This window comes from Dermacentor silvarum, chromosome 5, assembly GCF_013339745.2.
Source record: "Dermacentor silvarum isolate Dsil-2018 chromosome 5, BIME_Dsil_1.4, whole genome shotgun sequence".
NCBI lineage: Eukaryota > Metazoa > Arthropoda > Arachnida > Ixodida > Ixodidae > Dermacentor > Dermacentor silvarum.
In genome coordinates, this window is record NC_051158.1 from 19,878,033 (window position 1) to 19,895,143 (window position 17,111).

A 17,111-nucleotide genomic window follows, 5' to 3' on the forward strand; every position below is an offset into this window, starting at 1 on the left:
TAAAGAATTTCTTGATGAGAGAAAAAGAAATAAAGAGAAAGACTGATATGGATGGAAGGAACGTATGCGGTGTGTATACGTACCATTCAGCATACGACAAATTGTGTTCTGATCACCTATGTACATGTAAAAACGACATGCACACAAGGCACGACGCTCTTGCGTTTGTCGTACAAGAGAGCTTTTTCAACCATCTGTGATGACTAAACCCGTAATTTATACCCCGTTTGTGATCTCCTCAGAGCTGCTATGCCATACAGAAAATCGCTGTTATGCCATAACTGCTGTTATGCCACATGCCACAAGCTGCTATGCCATACAGAAAATCGCGCAGCGTTGTTTGGATCCCGTTTGCTGATTTTTGTCGTTTGGCCAGCAACAGATGCATTCAAGGAAGCTGCGTAGACAAAGACTGAATCATTATCTATCAGGCAGATGGTACCGACCAAGACGTGAAATTCCGCGAGAGAATTCCTGTCGCATGCTTCTTGCATTCGGGCAGAAGCGGTACATACGAAATCACTGCTTCTGCTTCCCCCTCTGAATGCCAATGGCACGACAAACGTCTCGACCTTCGCAGAAGACTGCGATACTCGTATACGCGCCCGCATTGTGGTACCAGACGCACGAACAGCAGACGCACGAATAGCAGACGACGCAGTTGTTTTCATAGCCGCAGCCGCAGCCGGATTGAAGGCCGCATCGATCCGCACATCAGAGGACTGCGAGATGGGCCGTGGGAGTGAAGGGGAACGGGGGGCTTGGCTGGCGCAGGGTATAAGGGCCGTGCCGGCCTGCGTCGGTCGACGGAGGGCGCGCACTACGAGAACAGCCGCGGTCGAAGAGAGAGAAAAAAAAAAAAAAAAGACCCCGTCTCGGCAAAGATGGCCGCCGCCTCCGACACCGATGGCGGCGCGGGATTGCGGGTCGTCGGCAACGGCCAGGACAAGCAGACCCGTGGGTCGGCTGGATACTTGCTGGAAGACCCCGACGCAGACGACATCATACACAAGGTGGGGCCCAGTACGTAGCAGACGACGCGGATGGTCGCACAAGTGAAAAGCATCCGTGCCGCATGTCTGACGTTTGCAGGTGCGGTTCGTTAACCCCGTGTCTGGCTTCTGGGTTACTGGGGCTGTCGGCGTGTTAACGCGCCTCGCGGTCTCAGTTCTTCGCCTTGGGCTCGGGTCTTACTTGGACCGTGTTGAAGAGGGTCGCTGATATCATTGCGCTGAACAAAAGGCAGCCTATATTTGGTTCCATCTTGAAGACACTATCGCATCTTCGCGCGACGGAATATGGCCGGGCACCGAAGGATTTGAGCTGACAGCTGATGGGCGAAACGTGTCCTGGAGGGCTACGAACACTGTGAAGGAAGGCGGCGGTTCTTCTTCCGAGGATCATGCTCGCAGCTGCATGGGGAATCCCGCGGAGCATCACTTTCTTTTATTCCGACGTCCGATCGCAATATCACGCCCACTTCATACGATAAGTAATAACTGCGTTACGTAGCGTTGCCCAAAGTACTCGAATGCACTTATCATATGGAAATTAATTTACTTTCTACGCCAGAAGCGCCTTCACTTTGACGCGACCTGCCAACCCGCTCATTAGTACACGCTATCGCACGTGCCTGATCACAAGCTATTGTATATAGAAGGTCGTTGCTGGCACCAGTTGTCCGCGCTTAGCGCTAATATGGCTTTCACGCAGTATTGCAGGCATAAGCTGCGTGTGCAGTAGCGACGTCTGGCATAGGTTTCCCTCCACTGTAGTGCTAACCGAAAGAAAGCCTTTTCTGTGACGTTTTTCTAATAGCTGAACTGCAAGCGCGTCTACCTTCTATTATAGCGGGCAGCTAGCGGGCTGCAGTGCGACGCGATGCTGGCGTGAATACTTCAGCCTTTGATACGGGAAATTTGTTCCTTCCGGTAAGATATGACTTAAAGATTCGATCACTTCACCGTGCTGCGACGCCAGGAAAGTCTACGTGAGCATATGTACGCGTTATGTCGGCATGATCCACTGATGGGCCGCTGCTGCTCATTTGTTTCGGCTGACGAGTCCACTGATGTTAACAGTAGCTTCGTTTACGTGAATTCGATGCGAGCGGATCGAGTCGGAAGTCGATTCCTCACCAGAATTGTTGCGCACAAATAAGCACACGAACGATAGGAGCGGCGACACGGACAGGCGCCTGTTCGTGTCGCAATTCTGGTCAAATGACATGTGCACCGACTGGCCCAACAACGTGTTTTATTGGGCTCGTCAGAAGTTGAACTGACCTAGCCCGATCCGACTTCATTTAGGTGCATTCGTGGACGAGTAAACCTACCTTGCAGGGTGGACCAACATTGGTTCATCCTGCCCTTGCAAGAGCTACATAGGGTGGACTCGAGCTAGGGTTGACCGAAACTAACCTCGACTGTCGCTCGGTCCGACCCGCTATATAGTCTTTAGACGGACCAGACGACCGCGGTTGGAGCCCACAAGCCAACTCAATCCGATTTTTATCGGGTTCGTATAGAGACAAGAGCATCCTCGCGAGACAGGGCTATATCCCTCTCCATCCGCCGCCGAGGACGGCCATCGAGCGGCCCGCAATTATCCGGGCCCTTCCCCCGAAAATAGCGCTGTCGCGTGCAACGTTCCCGACTCCACCGCGCCGGTTGCGCCGATGAACGCTTGCGTGCACCCTTTCATATCTGTGCTCTGGTTTATTTATTGCCCGGTAACGCCGCTGCCGGAGATCGCTCGCGATTTGCGCTTAAGAAACTAGGTCGATACGTAATCTGACGCGAGGCAAGGGCCTACATTTGAATTGATGTAAACGTTGATATTTATACGAGAAAATACGGAATGGTATTCAGAGAGCAGCATCGGGACTCTTACTGATTTCCGGTAGCTTGAAGCGGCCACCACGTAAGACGTATACGAGACATACGAGAAAAAAAAAAAAAAAATGACAGAGACGTAGACGTCCCGAATCAGCTCCACTGCAATGCTATACGTGACCTTCACGTGACTGGGTTGCGTGACTTCACGCAATAACTCCTGTCATACAACCGAAAAGTGTTTACATAAGCAGTGCACAAGACTGGCATTCACTTAAACACCACTATTCAAGTTAAGTTGCATCTAGTTAAGACGCATCAGGAAGGGGGCAAAATTTGTACGCCTCCTTAGAGTAAGACAGAATTATAGTAAGTCGGTTTCCTTGCCAATTCAATTTTACGCATTCCTCACTACCCCATCAAGTGAAGAACATGCTCGAGTCCAGCTGCAGAGACTCAGATAATGCGGGGTGAGAGCCCGGCGCATTCAGCATCTCACGCAGAATTGTGCGCGTTTTTCTTTTCTTCCTGTCTTTTTCATATTATTTTTTATTCATTCGAATAAGTGCGTGAAAATTTTCCAGCATCGTTTGGCGTAACGTGAATATATTACGTTACCACCTCCGTTTATTGACCGACGGATTCGTGGCTGGGTTCACCGCGTATATCCTTCTAAATGTCTCCGAGTATTCCCTCTCCCAGAGAAGTCAACGGGACGCTCCTTTTATTTACCAGCCTCGTCTTCTCTTCTTTCTCTCCGATTACAATGCTTTAAGTGTGGCAATGTACTACAACGTTTGCTATTATCCTTTAGCGCTTAACTAATTATGTAACATAATAGTTTACAGGACGGTCAAGTGTATAAAATACCGTGTGGGCACCCTATAGCAACGTGTGTCTGTTGTATGACGCTCGAGGTCGGCAACTCATAAATGGCAAGGATGAGTTCGACTGGACCCCTGGAGCGCCGCCTTAGTCTTCAATAATACCGCATGAGATGCAGTGTCGGGATCTAATTGCAAACAGATGGACGGGGGCAACGCCTCGTGGCTCCGGCTCTGAACATGCGCAGCTACGTGCTTGGATACTTGCCGCTACCAGCGAGTAATGACTGTTCACTGTTCTCGTTAACAACCGATCGTTACTGCTTTGTTTTTGCTTACGAATACCTCAAAGAGTGGCAGCTGCGTAGAATCAACCACTGTCGTGCAGACGATCCTGGTCGGCGACAGCGGAGTGGGCAAGACATCGCTGCTGGTGCAGTTCGACCAGGGCAAGTTCCAGACGGGCTCCTTCTCTGCCACCGTCGGCATTGGCTTCACGGTGAGGCTGCTGCTCTTCTCGGCCGTGCATTGTACATGTACGAGCATGCAGGCCGCAGTTGTGTGACACTCGATGACACGCGTGAATTCAACACACACACACAAAAAAGAAAGAACAAAAGTACTCTGGGTAAGTTCCTAAGAAAATGTCGGACTTTGCTGTAACTAAGGCGAACAAGGAACGGCGTAACGATTCTTTCTATTCCTTTCCATCTTTCGGCATTCGTCCGAGCAGTTCCCACCTGAGTCACTGGAATCATCACAATCGGCCAGTCCGGAGCGGTGCATGATAAACATGGAATAGAATAGGGCGAAGACAATTGTTACATTACACCAGCCTCAGAGGCTCACTTGAAATTCTTGTCACGTATCGGCCCATAATTCAAGGGGGAAAAAAATGGGATGCGTTATTATTTGGGATCTTCGTATCATTCCTAGCAAAAAAAAAAAAAAAAAAAAAAAAAAAAAACCGTGCCAAGATCAAATGGTGAAGGCGGAGAACGAAGAGCATGTTGCTGTGCCAACAGGCGCGAGAACCTTAGCGGAGTTCGGGGAACTTTCAAAGCAACTTGGAGGGTTTATGGTAGCGCGATTAAAAGGCAGGACAAAAGAAGTCACACAGGGACACACACGGCGCTGTCTTTTAATCGCGCTACCGTAAACCCTCCAAGATGCGTTAACAAGACCACATTGCAACCCTCGTGAACTTTATTTCAACGCAAGCCATAGTTTGAACATACGCGATTATATATATACAGGGTGTTTCAGAGAACACTTTCAAAATTTATTTAAGGGTGCCTGTGGCAGATAGCCCAATTCTAGTTATTGAGCTGGTCTACTTGAAGAGGCGGACATTACTTGCACAAAAAATTGAAATGCATAATCGACTAATTAACAAAATTTACTAATTAAGTTTATTAACTAATTACCTGATGGCCCATATTGCATTTTACAAATTGTAGCCGGGGAGTTTGCAAGACGGATCCACTTAGAATTAATTCTCAGGATGACACCAGTTTCGAAATATTAATTAATTTCCGAACTTTGCGGAGAAATGCATTGGCGTTTCAGTTAATTTTGATCTTCAATGCAAAAAGCGACGTTTTGTTAGGAACCTAACTGGAACGCCAATGCATTTCTCGGCAAAGTTTGGGAATTAATATCTCGAAACTGGTGTCATCCCGAGAATTCGTTCCAATTGGGTCCGCCTTGCGAACTCCACGGCTACGATGTGTAAATTGCAATATGGGCCATCAGGTAATTAGTTAAAACTTAATTAGTGAATTTCTGTTAATTATTCGATTATGCGTTTTAATTTCTTGTGCAAGTATTGTCCGCCTCTTCGAGTAGACCAGCTCATGATCTAGAATTATGCTATCTGCCACAGGCAACCTTTAAGAATTTTTGAAAGTGTTCGCTGAAACACCCTGTATATATATAACGCCCATTTTAAAAGATGATTCCGAAAGAAACCGTAGTGCATGCAGTAACACCTATACCTGCTCACCATAATGGTCAATTAAAAGCGCTTGCAGGGAGCGGCATAATCTACCTTTCTGGCAGAGCTCACTTGAACACGACCACATTTGTCTACACAGTAACTTGCCTTGTCTTTAATTGGCAGATATATACATATATGCATAGTCTTATGATTTTCTTGTCTCATGGTGTAAGTCGTGTTTCTGCACACTTTCCTATACGGGTGTCACACGGTGCACTTTCGATCGCGCGCGGCCGAGCGCGCCTGATGGAGATCAAATTTCTCGAACGCGATTGGCTCCCTCCCGCACCTTGCGCAAATGAGCCAATCGGCATTAAAACACACTACAGCTAACAGCTTCGGTGCCCACCCTCCCATACAGGCACGGATTCAGTGGATACCTGGTCATTCGGAGATCAGAGATAATGAAGTATCACACGCCACGTCCCGCGTAAGTCTGCAGGGTCTTCGCTTGTGGTGGCCCGATTCACTGAACCGTACCGAATTACTTGCTCTGGCGCGTTCCGACCGGCGTGCAATATTAGACGAGATGCGTACCAACCGTAGAGTTTATCCTAATCCGCCCCAATCGATGACGATAAATTCGATCGCGATCGAAACAGCACCGAATGACTGGGATATGAGATAACCAAAAAACAAAGCTACCCGCGTGTTCTTCGTACACTACATGCGCAATGAAATTGTGGGCTCCTCAAGCTGCCGCTTTTACTTGTCTAAAGGATCCTTCTACTGTTCACGTAAGGCACCCGTCCGGACAAAGGCAGTAGAGTGCACTTCTAACGCTTCGTCTTCTCCGCAAGCATTCATTCTTCACGTGTTCCAGCCTTTCTCGTGCCACCCAGCAAAATATTTTGTACGCTGATGGTCCTTTGTGAGATCAGAAACGAGAAGTAAACGCGCCGTCAAGCAAACCAGTGACACGATCCGCTATTGTTAGCAGCGTCTGCTGGTCGCTCCATTTTCCTTTCTAATATAAGCAAGCAAAAATTGTGAATTGGCTAAGACGTAAATATCATATTCGCATATTTCTTGCCGTCTCCAAAATTTTCGGAGCATGCATTTAACTTATTGCGTAGATTTTTCTCTCACCTTACGGCAAGGCGATGGAGGAAGGAGCGTCACCATTGGCCGGCTGCATGTCAACTTTTGGCGCGCAAACGTTGCTGGCCTCGTGCGTTCGACTGGTTGCGCCACCTATCGTCATAACGTAGAAACTCTGGTTCAGTAGCGGCGCGCAACGCGGCGCCAGGCTCGCGCTTGCTTTATGCTACGCGCTTTCGCGCCGCGTCGCGTGGTGGCGGCTGACGTTCCCTTCTTCAGCTGCTGCTTCAGCTGGCGGCGAGCATCACGGTTTCTCTTTTTCGTTTAATGACGCTAACGGCCCCAACGTGTCGCCGTGGTTGCCTAGCTCACTGAGCGTCTGCTCGTGGCAGCGTCGGCAACGGCGCGCTCCTCCCACGCAGACACAGACAACGCGCGGAAATTATGGCGTCTGCTACACTTCTGCTGGCCTCGCGCCGCTTTTTGTGAGAAATTTATCCTCGTGCATCCGTGCTCGGAGCTGCGAACGGTGTGGTGTTTTGTCGGTCCAGTCGACGACTCGTAAGCGCCTGTCGTGGAGTTGTGTGCTCGACAAAGTCCGCGATGTCGAATCCCGCGTCGCCCGTGTCGCGGACGTCGACGGCGCCAAGCTCCGGTCGCGCGTCGCCGGCCCCGGCGCCCATGCCCGCCTCCTGCCCCGTCGCCAACGGAAACGGGCCCGCTTTGCGCCGGGCCATGCTTCGCCATTCGTCCATCAGCAGCGTGGAATTCTACGACGTCGCGTTCAAGGTGAGTTGATCGTCTGCACGTTTCACCCTGGCGCCGCGCAGGCCGCGCCTGTGCTCTCGTGTTTGGTGACCGCTGTGACGTATGCACCGTTCGGTGAAGGGTCGACACGCGTCGCTTATCGATCGACACTGTTTTAGAAATCGCCATCCTGTCGCGGGGAGTGAATGGGCAGCGTGGCTGACCGTATGGAAGGTTCTTGTGATAGCCACACGCAGCTGCGTGCACTAAGCAGGTCAACAGTCAACGACACTGGGGAAAGCATGAGAGGACGACATAGTTCATTTGAAAGGTGACATACATGTTACACTTGAAAGGTGACATTCATGTTACACTTATCTTCACGAAGGGAATTAAGTTAATAGAATTACGCACTGTGGGAATCGCTGGACGTGAAGCTTGTTTGATGTATACATGCTCGTGTTAATGCCAAATCTGTCTGACGTTACGTGAACACGCTGTGTTATGTCATGTAGATGCCATGTTCAGTTGTGTAGATGCTATGTCGATGTCAGGCATGCAATGATATTGTTTGTGTTGAAACAGTATACGCACACGAGAAGGAATTTTGACTTTGTTAGTTGAACAAACCGAATGATCGTCACTGCTTCACATTCGATGAACAATCGCGCTGATTAGGTAAGCGTCCTTTAGGGTCGCACTTAACTATACGAACTTTTCCTCTCCCCGCCTAAGCTGTGTGAGAGAACCGTCGCGACGTCTGCTTGGCGAGACACCGACGCCAAATCCGGAGAGAAATCTGGGTCCACATGCTACACCCACCTGAGATATCTGTAATTCGACCGCCTTAACGCGATAGACCCGCATTACAAGTGACATTAAAACCCTTACGAGGACAGCTAATGTGCACTGGTTTCGTGATCTGCCCACTATAAGTCAGCACTATCTCCGGGAATCGGCCCCGTTGTGATTACACTCATCTTCGTAATTTGTACACTTTACTACTAAACCTGTCTCCGGGATCGGCTCAGTTCACTTCACGACACGCACGAGGACACGCCGAACCCGGGGGAAGTAGGCAAATATAGCTTTGACTTAATATATATATATATATATATATATATATATATATATATATATATATATATATATATATATATATATATATATAACAGGTGTTGAGACGCCACTCTGGGTTGCTGAACTCGGAACCTCGATATATGTCGCGCGCGCTGTATGTGTAAGCGCTTGTGACAGTGCCCTACTTTCGTACATTTATAGTACAGCCATAGAACAAAGACCAACGTACAGCATCAATCACACTTTGCTCAGGGTGCTCAATCGGCCAATTTCGTCGCGATCTTTCGTCGCGAAACAAAGCACAGGCCGACGCCACAATCGCACCGCGCATTGTCATATACTGCATGGCTGGTTCATGCGTCATTGAACAAACAGATCTTGAACCCTGTAGACAGCTACCGCTATAGCTGACAGCTGCGGATGTTCGCGCAGTCCGCAGCCGGCCATCCTAGACAAGCATGATTCTCACTGTACGACCATGCGACCTATACGCAAGTTTTTGCCTCATGCCGCGTGGCCCGATTTGTTCGCAGTTTAGACACTCAGCTTTCAAACACTGTAACGCTTTGCGCACTTTCGTAGTGCGATCGAACACGTAAAATCGATGAAAAAAAAAAGAAAACAAATTTTGCAAACGAAGCACATAGTGCAGTCACTTTTTTACAGAGATATTTGAGCTAGATTGATCTTTGACTTGTCACTATTTGTCCATACTGTTTAATGGCTATGGTACCATAATTGTACGAGAAGCACAGAATATATAGGTATTCTACTTTTCTTTTTTTTTTTCTGATCAAATCGCAAGTGGCCATTTTTTTTTTTTTTTTTACGTTCATAGTTATTCACAGCTGCCTGGTTTCTCTTGGAGTGTCGTTGACCGCCCCTAAATTTGTATTTTTGTTTTTACACAGTGCGCAGTATGTCTAGCGATATGCATAGCAAGTACGGCATTTGAATGCGTATCTATGTCTAAAGGACGCGAGCGGACTTTTCAGTGCAGTCATCCTCAGAGCGTAGAAAGTCAGAGCTTTTGAGCTCCAAGACACACACACGATCTGGTTTCTACTGGAAACGCGTGTGACACATTAAATGTTCTCTTTCTCTCTCTCCAGAGCCTCTCTTCAATAGCGAGTCGAACATTGTCTATCCGATTCGGTCTTCGGATCGAATAGTCGCTATAGTTTTCGAGTAGCTTTCGGATGTTTCGAGTCAACTGTGCACGATCAAACATAAAACTGGCGAGAAAGTACCACAAATTCCATGCCTGCGGCCGCGGTGTATGTAAAACATGAGAAGTGCAGCAAGCAAACTACGTCGCCCAGGAAGCCGAACTTTACCGGCTAGACCGCGATAATTCGCACTCTCATCAGTAGTTTGTCCGCACAGGCGGACAAACTGCTGATTTGTTCCTGATGCTCCAGATGTGGTGCCAATAAACGGCTTTTCATAACGTGCTACGTAATGGCGGAAACTTGATAACGTTGTGAACGGATGTGAACATCGTTTTATATCATTAGTGAAAACGGCTGTTCATTATTCGAGAACTAATCGAAAAGTATTCGATGTTCCATTCTATTCGCTTCTGGCACGACTCGATTCGTATTCGATTCGGTCTCAAAAACTACTCCTCGCACGCCCCTAATTTCATGCGAAAGAAAAAATAGGTGACCGACCACTGGTAGCCTTTAGTTCTCAAAGGAAAGTGCTCTCAGGATGGGGAAGAATTCAAAGGAATTTCTCAGAAGATACTCAATATTATTCATGACTATTCTCTATGCTTGAGCTTATACGTCTGGTGTTGGGCTGCTGAGAACGAGGTCTTGGGACCGAATCCCGGCCACGGCGGCCGCATTCCATGGGGGCGATATTCGAAAACACCCGTGTACTTACATTTAGGTGCACGTTAAAGAACCTCAGGTGGTCCAAATTTCTGAAGTCCCTCACTACGGCGTGCCTCATAATCAGATCGTGGTTTTGGCACGTAAAACCCCATAATTTAATTTTTTTGAGCTTATACGTCACGAAAGCTTCGTTGGCATTGGCACGAAGTTTCTTTTCTTTTTTTTTTTGTGCTTTTTGCTTTTTTATCGCGCATGTGCTTTGCGCCTTTAAAAGCATTGGACAAAACCCGTGGACAGAGCTTGAGCCAAAGTATTGCACGGGGGAGGAGCATATGAATTCGTAAGCAGCAACGGCTTCTACGGCACGGTTGATCGCCACGGCCATAGTCGAAAGAAATGGCTTTGTTCCTCAGTAGTGCATTTCTGTTGGCATGGATTCGCAAATAGGCAACAGATTAGTCACTGCTTCACAAAACGCATGTTTTAAATTTGCATTATGTGGGCACTTCCTTTGAAAGTGGGATTAACCTGAGCGCTCTTTCATTCATTGTTATTACACTGTGTACTGTACACATTAACGGGACAAGCTGGACACTGAATGGGAACGAAGACGCAAACTGACACGAAGAAGCGCAGTGTCCATGCAGCTTGTCCCCGTTAGTATGCATAGCGCAATAACAATGAACGTACTCCAACTAGCCCAACTCATAGCTCTATTATCTGCGCACTCCTAATTAGCGTGCCTCCGTGACGCCATCTTGGTTAACTCGAGAGTGTCCATTCAACGTATGGGGCCTATCCGCCATCTGCGCAACGTTCACGCTTACGTCTTCTGCGCTAAATTGACACTAGCAGTAACAGTTATGAAAAAAAAAAATGTCGCAGTTTCGCCCGAAAGGCGAAGCATCGATTGCGATAGCAAATTAGTAGAGAGCTATTCGGAGTAAGAATAGTGGTTTTATCGGCTGCATAAACTTGGACACATTCGCTTACTAACTGAATTAACAATCGTGGTGTCAGCGCGCACAAGCGAACATGAATATATCACACTGAATGACCGCAGACAACGACTGTCAAAACGCCGCAGCGGGCGAAGGCTCGCGCGGTCTATCGCTTCAACGGAAACTGAGCAGCGAATGCACAGCGCATACAAAGGTCAGAGCCGTGTGGAGATAAGAGACGGTGCGGGCGACCGCCAACGCAGGGCGAAGTGCAGAGGAGTGGTGCAGAGAAGTTGTTGGCAGAGGAGAAGCTGACCCCCCCCCCCCCCCCCCTCCTTCCCGCGCTGCCTTCCCGCTTTCGTGTGGGAGATTGAGTGGCAAGATCGATACGCCTTTGGTGCCGGAGCACAGCGCCGCCCCGCCTCCCTCCCTCCCATACCCCCACGGCCTTTCGCGGGACGGTCGCGTTTGCTTTCCGCCGTGCGTTCGCTCTCCGTGATAGCGCGCGGGGGAGTTCGCCCTCCGTGATAGCGCGCGTCCCCCGCGTGCTTTCGCTCGCGCATACGGCGCGCGGCGACGATTTTATCGCCCTTGGAATCTATACGGAACCTCACGGAGACGGCGACGCCGACGGCAGAAATCCGGTTGAAGTGTCCATATAATTGCTATCGCAATAAAAGATAATAATAAGGGATCAGCGTGGTACATTATCGCCATTGCATACCTGCACACAAAACTACGCATCAGGAGGATGCACCATGGGAGCGCAGGTGTCGTGCATTTTTCGACCCAGTTCACCATGGATGGCATCTACCGCTCGCACGACGCGCGGTAATGCTACAGCAGCTACGCCGTGCGGTTAACAGCTGCTTGCAGCAGCAGGGCAGCAGCACAGATACTCGAGAGATCGAATACAAATCGAACAGCATTTTGTGTTTGGATTCGAGGGCTCGAATATGGACGCGCTACGGGAGAATTAACTACGTTATCGGAAACTTTATGGAGTGTGAGTTGCACAAGTCGACGTTTGACCACCGCGTATATCTTGTGTAAGTCAGCGGAGCCGGAAATGTTAAGTCAGTCCTGCAATCTCTTTTCCAAACGACCCTGCTACTGGAGGCGCTGTTCAAACGAGCCGGTTACTGAGAGGGCTCGTAATGACTCGCCCATATGGGGTGTTCCTTGCTATTTGGGCTGCTCACATATTTGCTTTATCGATTTACGGAAACTCATCATATCATGATATCAGCATCAGCCTATTTTATGTCCACAGCAGGACGAACACCTCTCCCAGATATCTCAATTACCCCTATATTGCGCCAGTCGACACCATCATGTCTCCAAATTGTCTAATTTCATCATACCCCCCAGTTCCCTGCCGCCCTCGTCTGCCTATCCCTTTCCTTGGCACCCATTATGTAGTTCTAATAGAGCACTGGTTATCTACCCTACGCATTACATGGCCTGCCCACTTTCATTTATATGCCGCTTAATACACAATAGAATGTCAGCTATACCACCACTTTATTTCTATTAGTTTTGCCTATTTGCTGTAAACCATATCGTTAGTGTTATTGAAATGATCGCCAAGAAGTCTTCTGCGGTATTGCACTACACCACCTTCTCTGATACCGACAATACACTCAAGCTATACCGTTAGCGAATAGGAGCCAAACTCTCTCCAAGGATCCATTCGCCCACATTCGTGACCGCCAGCTTTTGGAAGGAAGCTTTTGTCGATGATTACTGAAACGTCCGCACTTCACTTCTGCTTTCATTTCTGTATCTATAGCTCAACACTTCTCGCTCAGTGCACGCACTGGTTCCATTTTATGCTTGCTTCACACTCGGCTGCTTCTCTTGCCGACTTTTTCGCTGCTCTGCAGCTCAGTGCACGCTCTCGATCGTCACGCATGCTCACAGCCTTTCTGAGAGAAAAAGTTGTGTATTCTTTTTATGTTCATTTTTCTCTCGTCTTCCGCACCCTCTTCCCCGGTACAGGGTAGCAAACCGGAGACATCATCTGGTGAACCTTCCTGTCTTTCCTTGTCTTTATATCTCCCTATCTCGTTTGCGATGCTGTCACTGCCTCGTATATCACACAAATGCTGTTGGCATTAGCGGCGCGTTGCCGCTCACTTCGCTGCAGCTATCCCGATGCACTTCGTTTTCGGAGTCCAGCGCTCGTCCCTCGCCCTACTTTCTCATTGTTCCACGCGCACGGACAGAACAGGTGCAGAGACGACTTGCGAGCAGCTGTCACCGCGACGTGCCTCCGAGGAGCACTGCGTGCGTAGAACGAAAGCGCTGCCCTTCGTTGTCCGCTTTTGGGGCACCGCGGAAAGGAGTCGCAACTACGAGTCGGTCAACGCGCCACTGGCCGCAGCTGGCCGCTTGTGACGTCACCGTTTTCGAGAGCCTACGCGAGAGAGCAAGGGGACGCGATGGCGCGGTACTCGATGCAGCGCGGTGTCGCCGAAGGAAGGAGATGGGTGCGTGGTGGCGGTGTACAGTCAACGACAAAATTTTACGGAACGCGAGATCTGTGAAAAAGCTGAATATCTGCGCAGCCTCGCAACGCAGCTTAATATTCGCATTTACGGCCTCTACCAGTATACGTGAACAACATTGTGATGTCTGTTTTACTGATACTGTTACAGGCAGCTCGGAAATTAGAACGTTTTCTGAGATCCCGTGGTCCGTAAAATTTTGTGGTTGACTGTATAATGCGAGACCTCGCCGAACGGCTCTCATCTGTACTCTACTGCTTATTGCATGGAATAGCGCCAATGAAACACGGGCTGAGGACGCTGTCGCGGCTGTAAGGCGGGCTTTTCGGTTGCTAGAGCGTGAATTGATATTCGCAGCGCAAAACTAAAGACAAGCGCGCTAAGACACGAAATGGACGGGAGCAGCGCTGCAGATCAACCGATTTTATTACGCTGTTACAAATATGTGCGCGAGCACGAGCATTCTGAACCAGTGATGGTGAAAACGCCCGTATATTGATCAATATCCAGAATAAGAGCTGTCGATGACCTGCAAACAAATACCTACAATGACAATGAAGTAGAAGAATAGAGAGAAAAGAAAGACGTAATTACCACTGAACGCGTGCTAAGCTTTCACTCATGCACTGCGATTACGTTTGTGACAGTGCTACTGACGGTGCCGCTTACGCATTTCTCGTGATTGCTGCTTGAAAGAAAAGGACACGCGTTAGCACATGTGTCGTTTTCTTCTTGACTTTGATGGATGCAGTAAATTTCGATTGATTTCTTTTTGGCATTCAAAGGCAGTCACATAAATATGCAAAGTCCGCATAGGTTATGGGAATGCAAGTGATGCGCACAAGATAATAAATGTTAATAAGTTACTTGTTTATGTATAAACCCAAACACGGAAGTGTGTCCGCTTCTGCGCGAGCTCTTTCTGTCGTCTATCTATCTATCTATCTATCTATCTATCTATCTATCTATCTATCTATCTATCTATCTATCTATCTATCTATCTATCTATCTATCTATCTATCTATCTATCTATCTATCTATCTATCTATCTATCTATCTATCTATCTATCTATCTATCTATCTATCTATCTATCTATCTATCTATCTATCTATCTATCTATCTATCTATCTATCTATCTATCTATCTATCTATCTATCTATCTATCTATCTATCTATCTATCTATCTATCTATCTATCTATCTATCTATCTATCTATCTATCTATCTATCTATCTATCTATCTATCTATCTATCTTTGCTTGTCTCTTTGGTTTTCTTTTTTCATATTCGGGTATGTAGCGCATACAGAGTACTCTGCTGGTCCAGACTTCACTTAGCTGCAAAATGGCGGCACATAAATAGGTGAGTGTGACGTATACAGATGACAGCTTTAGCGGACAAGACTATTTCTCGGGGCCCTACAGTGTCTCGAGTTAATGGACTTTTGAACGGTCCATTCGGATTGCTCCGACAACTATTTCTCTCTCTCTCTCTCTCTCTCTCGTTTACTACGCTTATGTATACTTAAAATTGGTAATTTGGTCGTGTTCAGTCTAGCTTTTTCTTTATTTGCTTTTCATTTTCGAGAACTCCTTAACATTTCTTAAACGTTTTTTTTTTTTTTTTTACTTTGCTGCGACCCCCCAGACTGGAGTTTTCATGTTCGTCTGCAAACCGTCGCTTGCACTCTGATTTCCGTCGCCATCTTGTCTCCGAAGAGATGAGCCGAAATCCATGTCCTCCCATCTTATTTCCATCCGTCTCAAACTTACTTTTTCCTCTTTTCTCCGTGCTTCAAACTTTTGCTCGGTTCGATGCGTCCCATAACCAGAGAGCTGCATGAAAGGATCCGCGCCATCAAAGCACGCCGGTCGCTTTGAGACGGAGTGCCCCTGTGGATCGCATTAAACCCGCGTTCTTCCACTCGCCAAGCCATCATCTCCGCACGTTTCTTTTTCCATCCGTCCGTGGTATAACAAAGTTTTCTTTCGCGTGTATACGCTTTCCAATGCTTTCTCTCGTGGAAATCGTGTGGTCATGTCTGGCAAAAGCGTGCAGTGGCTTGCAAGCTGAAGCCGTCAACACCCGGTTTGGAAGAGCAAGTAGGGCAACAGAAGTGCAATTTGCCGCGTCGCCTGCTTCGCAGAAAAGAAGCAGACGACAGCTCGAAATACGCGCATGGAGGTCACAAGTAGGCGGTGGGCGAATATTCGAAACTTTCGAATAACGAACTGAATATTGTTGACTTTGACGCGGTCTTCTAATCGAACGGCCACTATTCGTAAGTACGAAGGATTTTCGAATAGGTATTGCATATTTTTATTTGCCACCTATGGGCGTTCAAACACACAAGGGCGATGAATGTCATCCTGGCGGCCGTATTGCATAGACATAAGATTCGAGAAGTAACATGTAGGCATGCTATACGTCGATCAGGGAGCGATACTTTCCGGCTAAACCGGTGTCGTTCGCACCAATCAGTAGTCCTGAATACGCGGACACAGTGGTTATTTGTTCTTAATTCTCCATTTGTACTTTTAATATAGAATTATTCGTGATGCCAACAAAGTGTCTCATCATCGTTATCAGCCTATATTTATGTCCACTGCAGGACGAAGGCCTCTCCCTTGCGATCTCCAATTACCCCTGTATTGCGCTACCTGATTCCAACTTGCGCTATCAAATTTCCTAACTTCAGAACCCCACCTTGTTTTCTGCCGTCCTCGACTGCGCTTCCCTTCTCTTGGTAGCCATTCTGTGACTCTAATGGTCTACCGGTTATCCATCCTACGCATTACATGGCCTGCCCAGCTCCGTTTCTTCCTCCTAATGTCAACTAGAATATCGGCTATCCCCGTTAGCTCTCTGATCCACACCGCTCTCTTCCTATCTCTTAACGTTATAGCTAACCTTTTTCGTTCGATCGCTCTTTGTGCGGTCCTTAACTTGTTCTCGAGCTTCCTTGTTAACCCCCAAGTTTCTGCCCCATATGTTAGCACCGGTACAATAGACAAAGTGTCTATTTGTTCCTAATGCTACAATTGTGCTTTTAATAAACAACTCAGTTTCCTAACGTTGTGAATGCGATGTCAAGATACCTTTACGTTAATAATAAAATGTATTTTTTCTTTTTTTATTATTCGAGGAATATTCGAAAAGTATTGGATATTCGAATTGTTTCTGTAACTATTGGATTCTTATTCGATTAGATCTCAAAAATCACTCTTCGCACAACCCTGTAGCCGCAAGACATGGTAAATAGCCCAAAACAAGAACCTAATACCAGATTCTCCT

General features: G+C 47.7%; 1 protein-coding gene across 3 annotated transcripts in view; it reads left to right on the top strand.

Moving 5' to 3' along the window:
• The first annotated feature begins 806 nt into the window (after window positions 1-806).
• LOC119453000 (ras-related protein Rab-37) overlaps window positions 807-17,111 on the top strand; it is a 134,923-nt gene continuing 118,618 nt past the window's right edge. The window contains exons 1-2 of one of the 3 annotated variants that reach the window (XM_037714975.2): window positions 807-1,013; window positions 4,047-4,157. In XM_037714975.2, coding sequence (XP_037570903.1) covers window positions 885-1,013; window positions 4,047-4,157 — 240 coding nt within the window. In that variant the 5' untranslated portion in view covers window positions 807-884. Of the gene's footprint in view, window positions 1,014-4,046; window positions 4,158-6,987; window positions 7,488-17,111 lie in introns of those variants that run through there. The other 2 variants (XM_037714977.2, XM_037714974.2) reach the window with 2 other exon arrangements.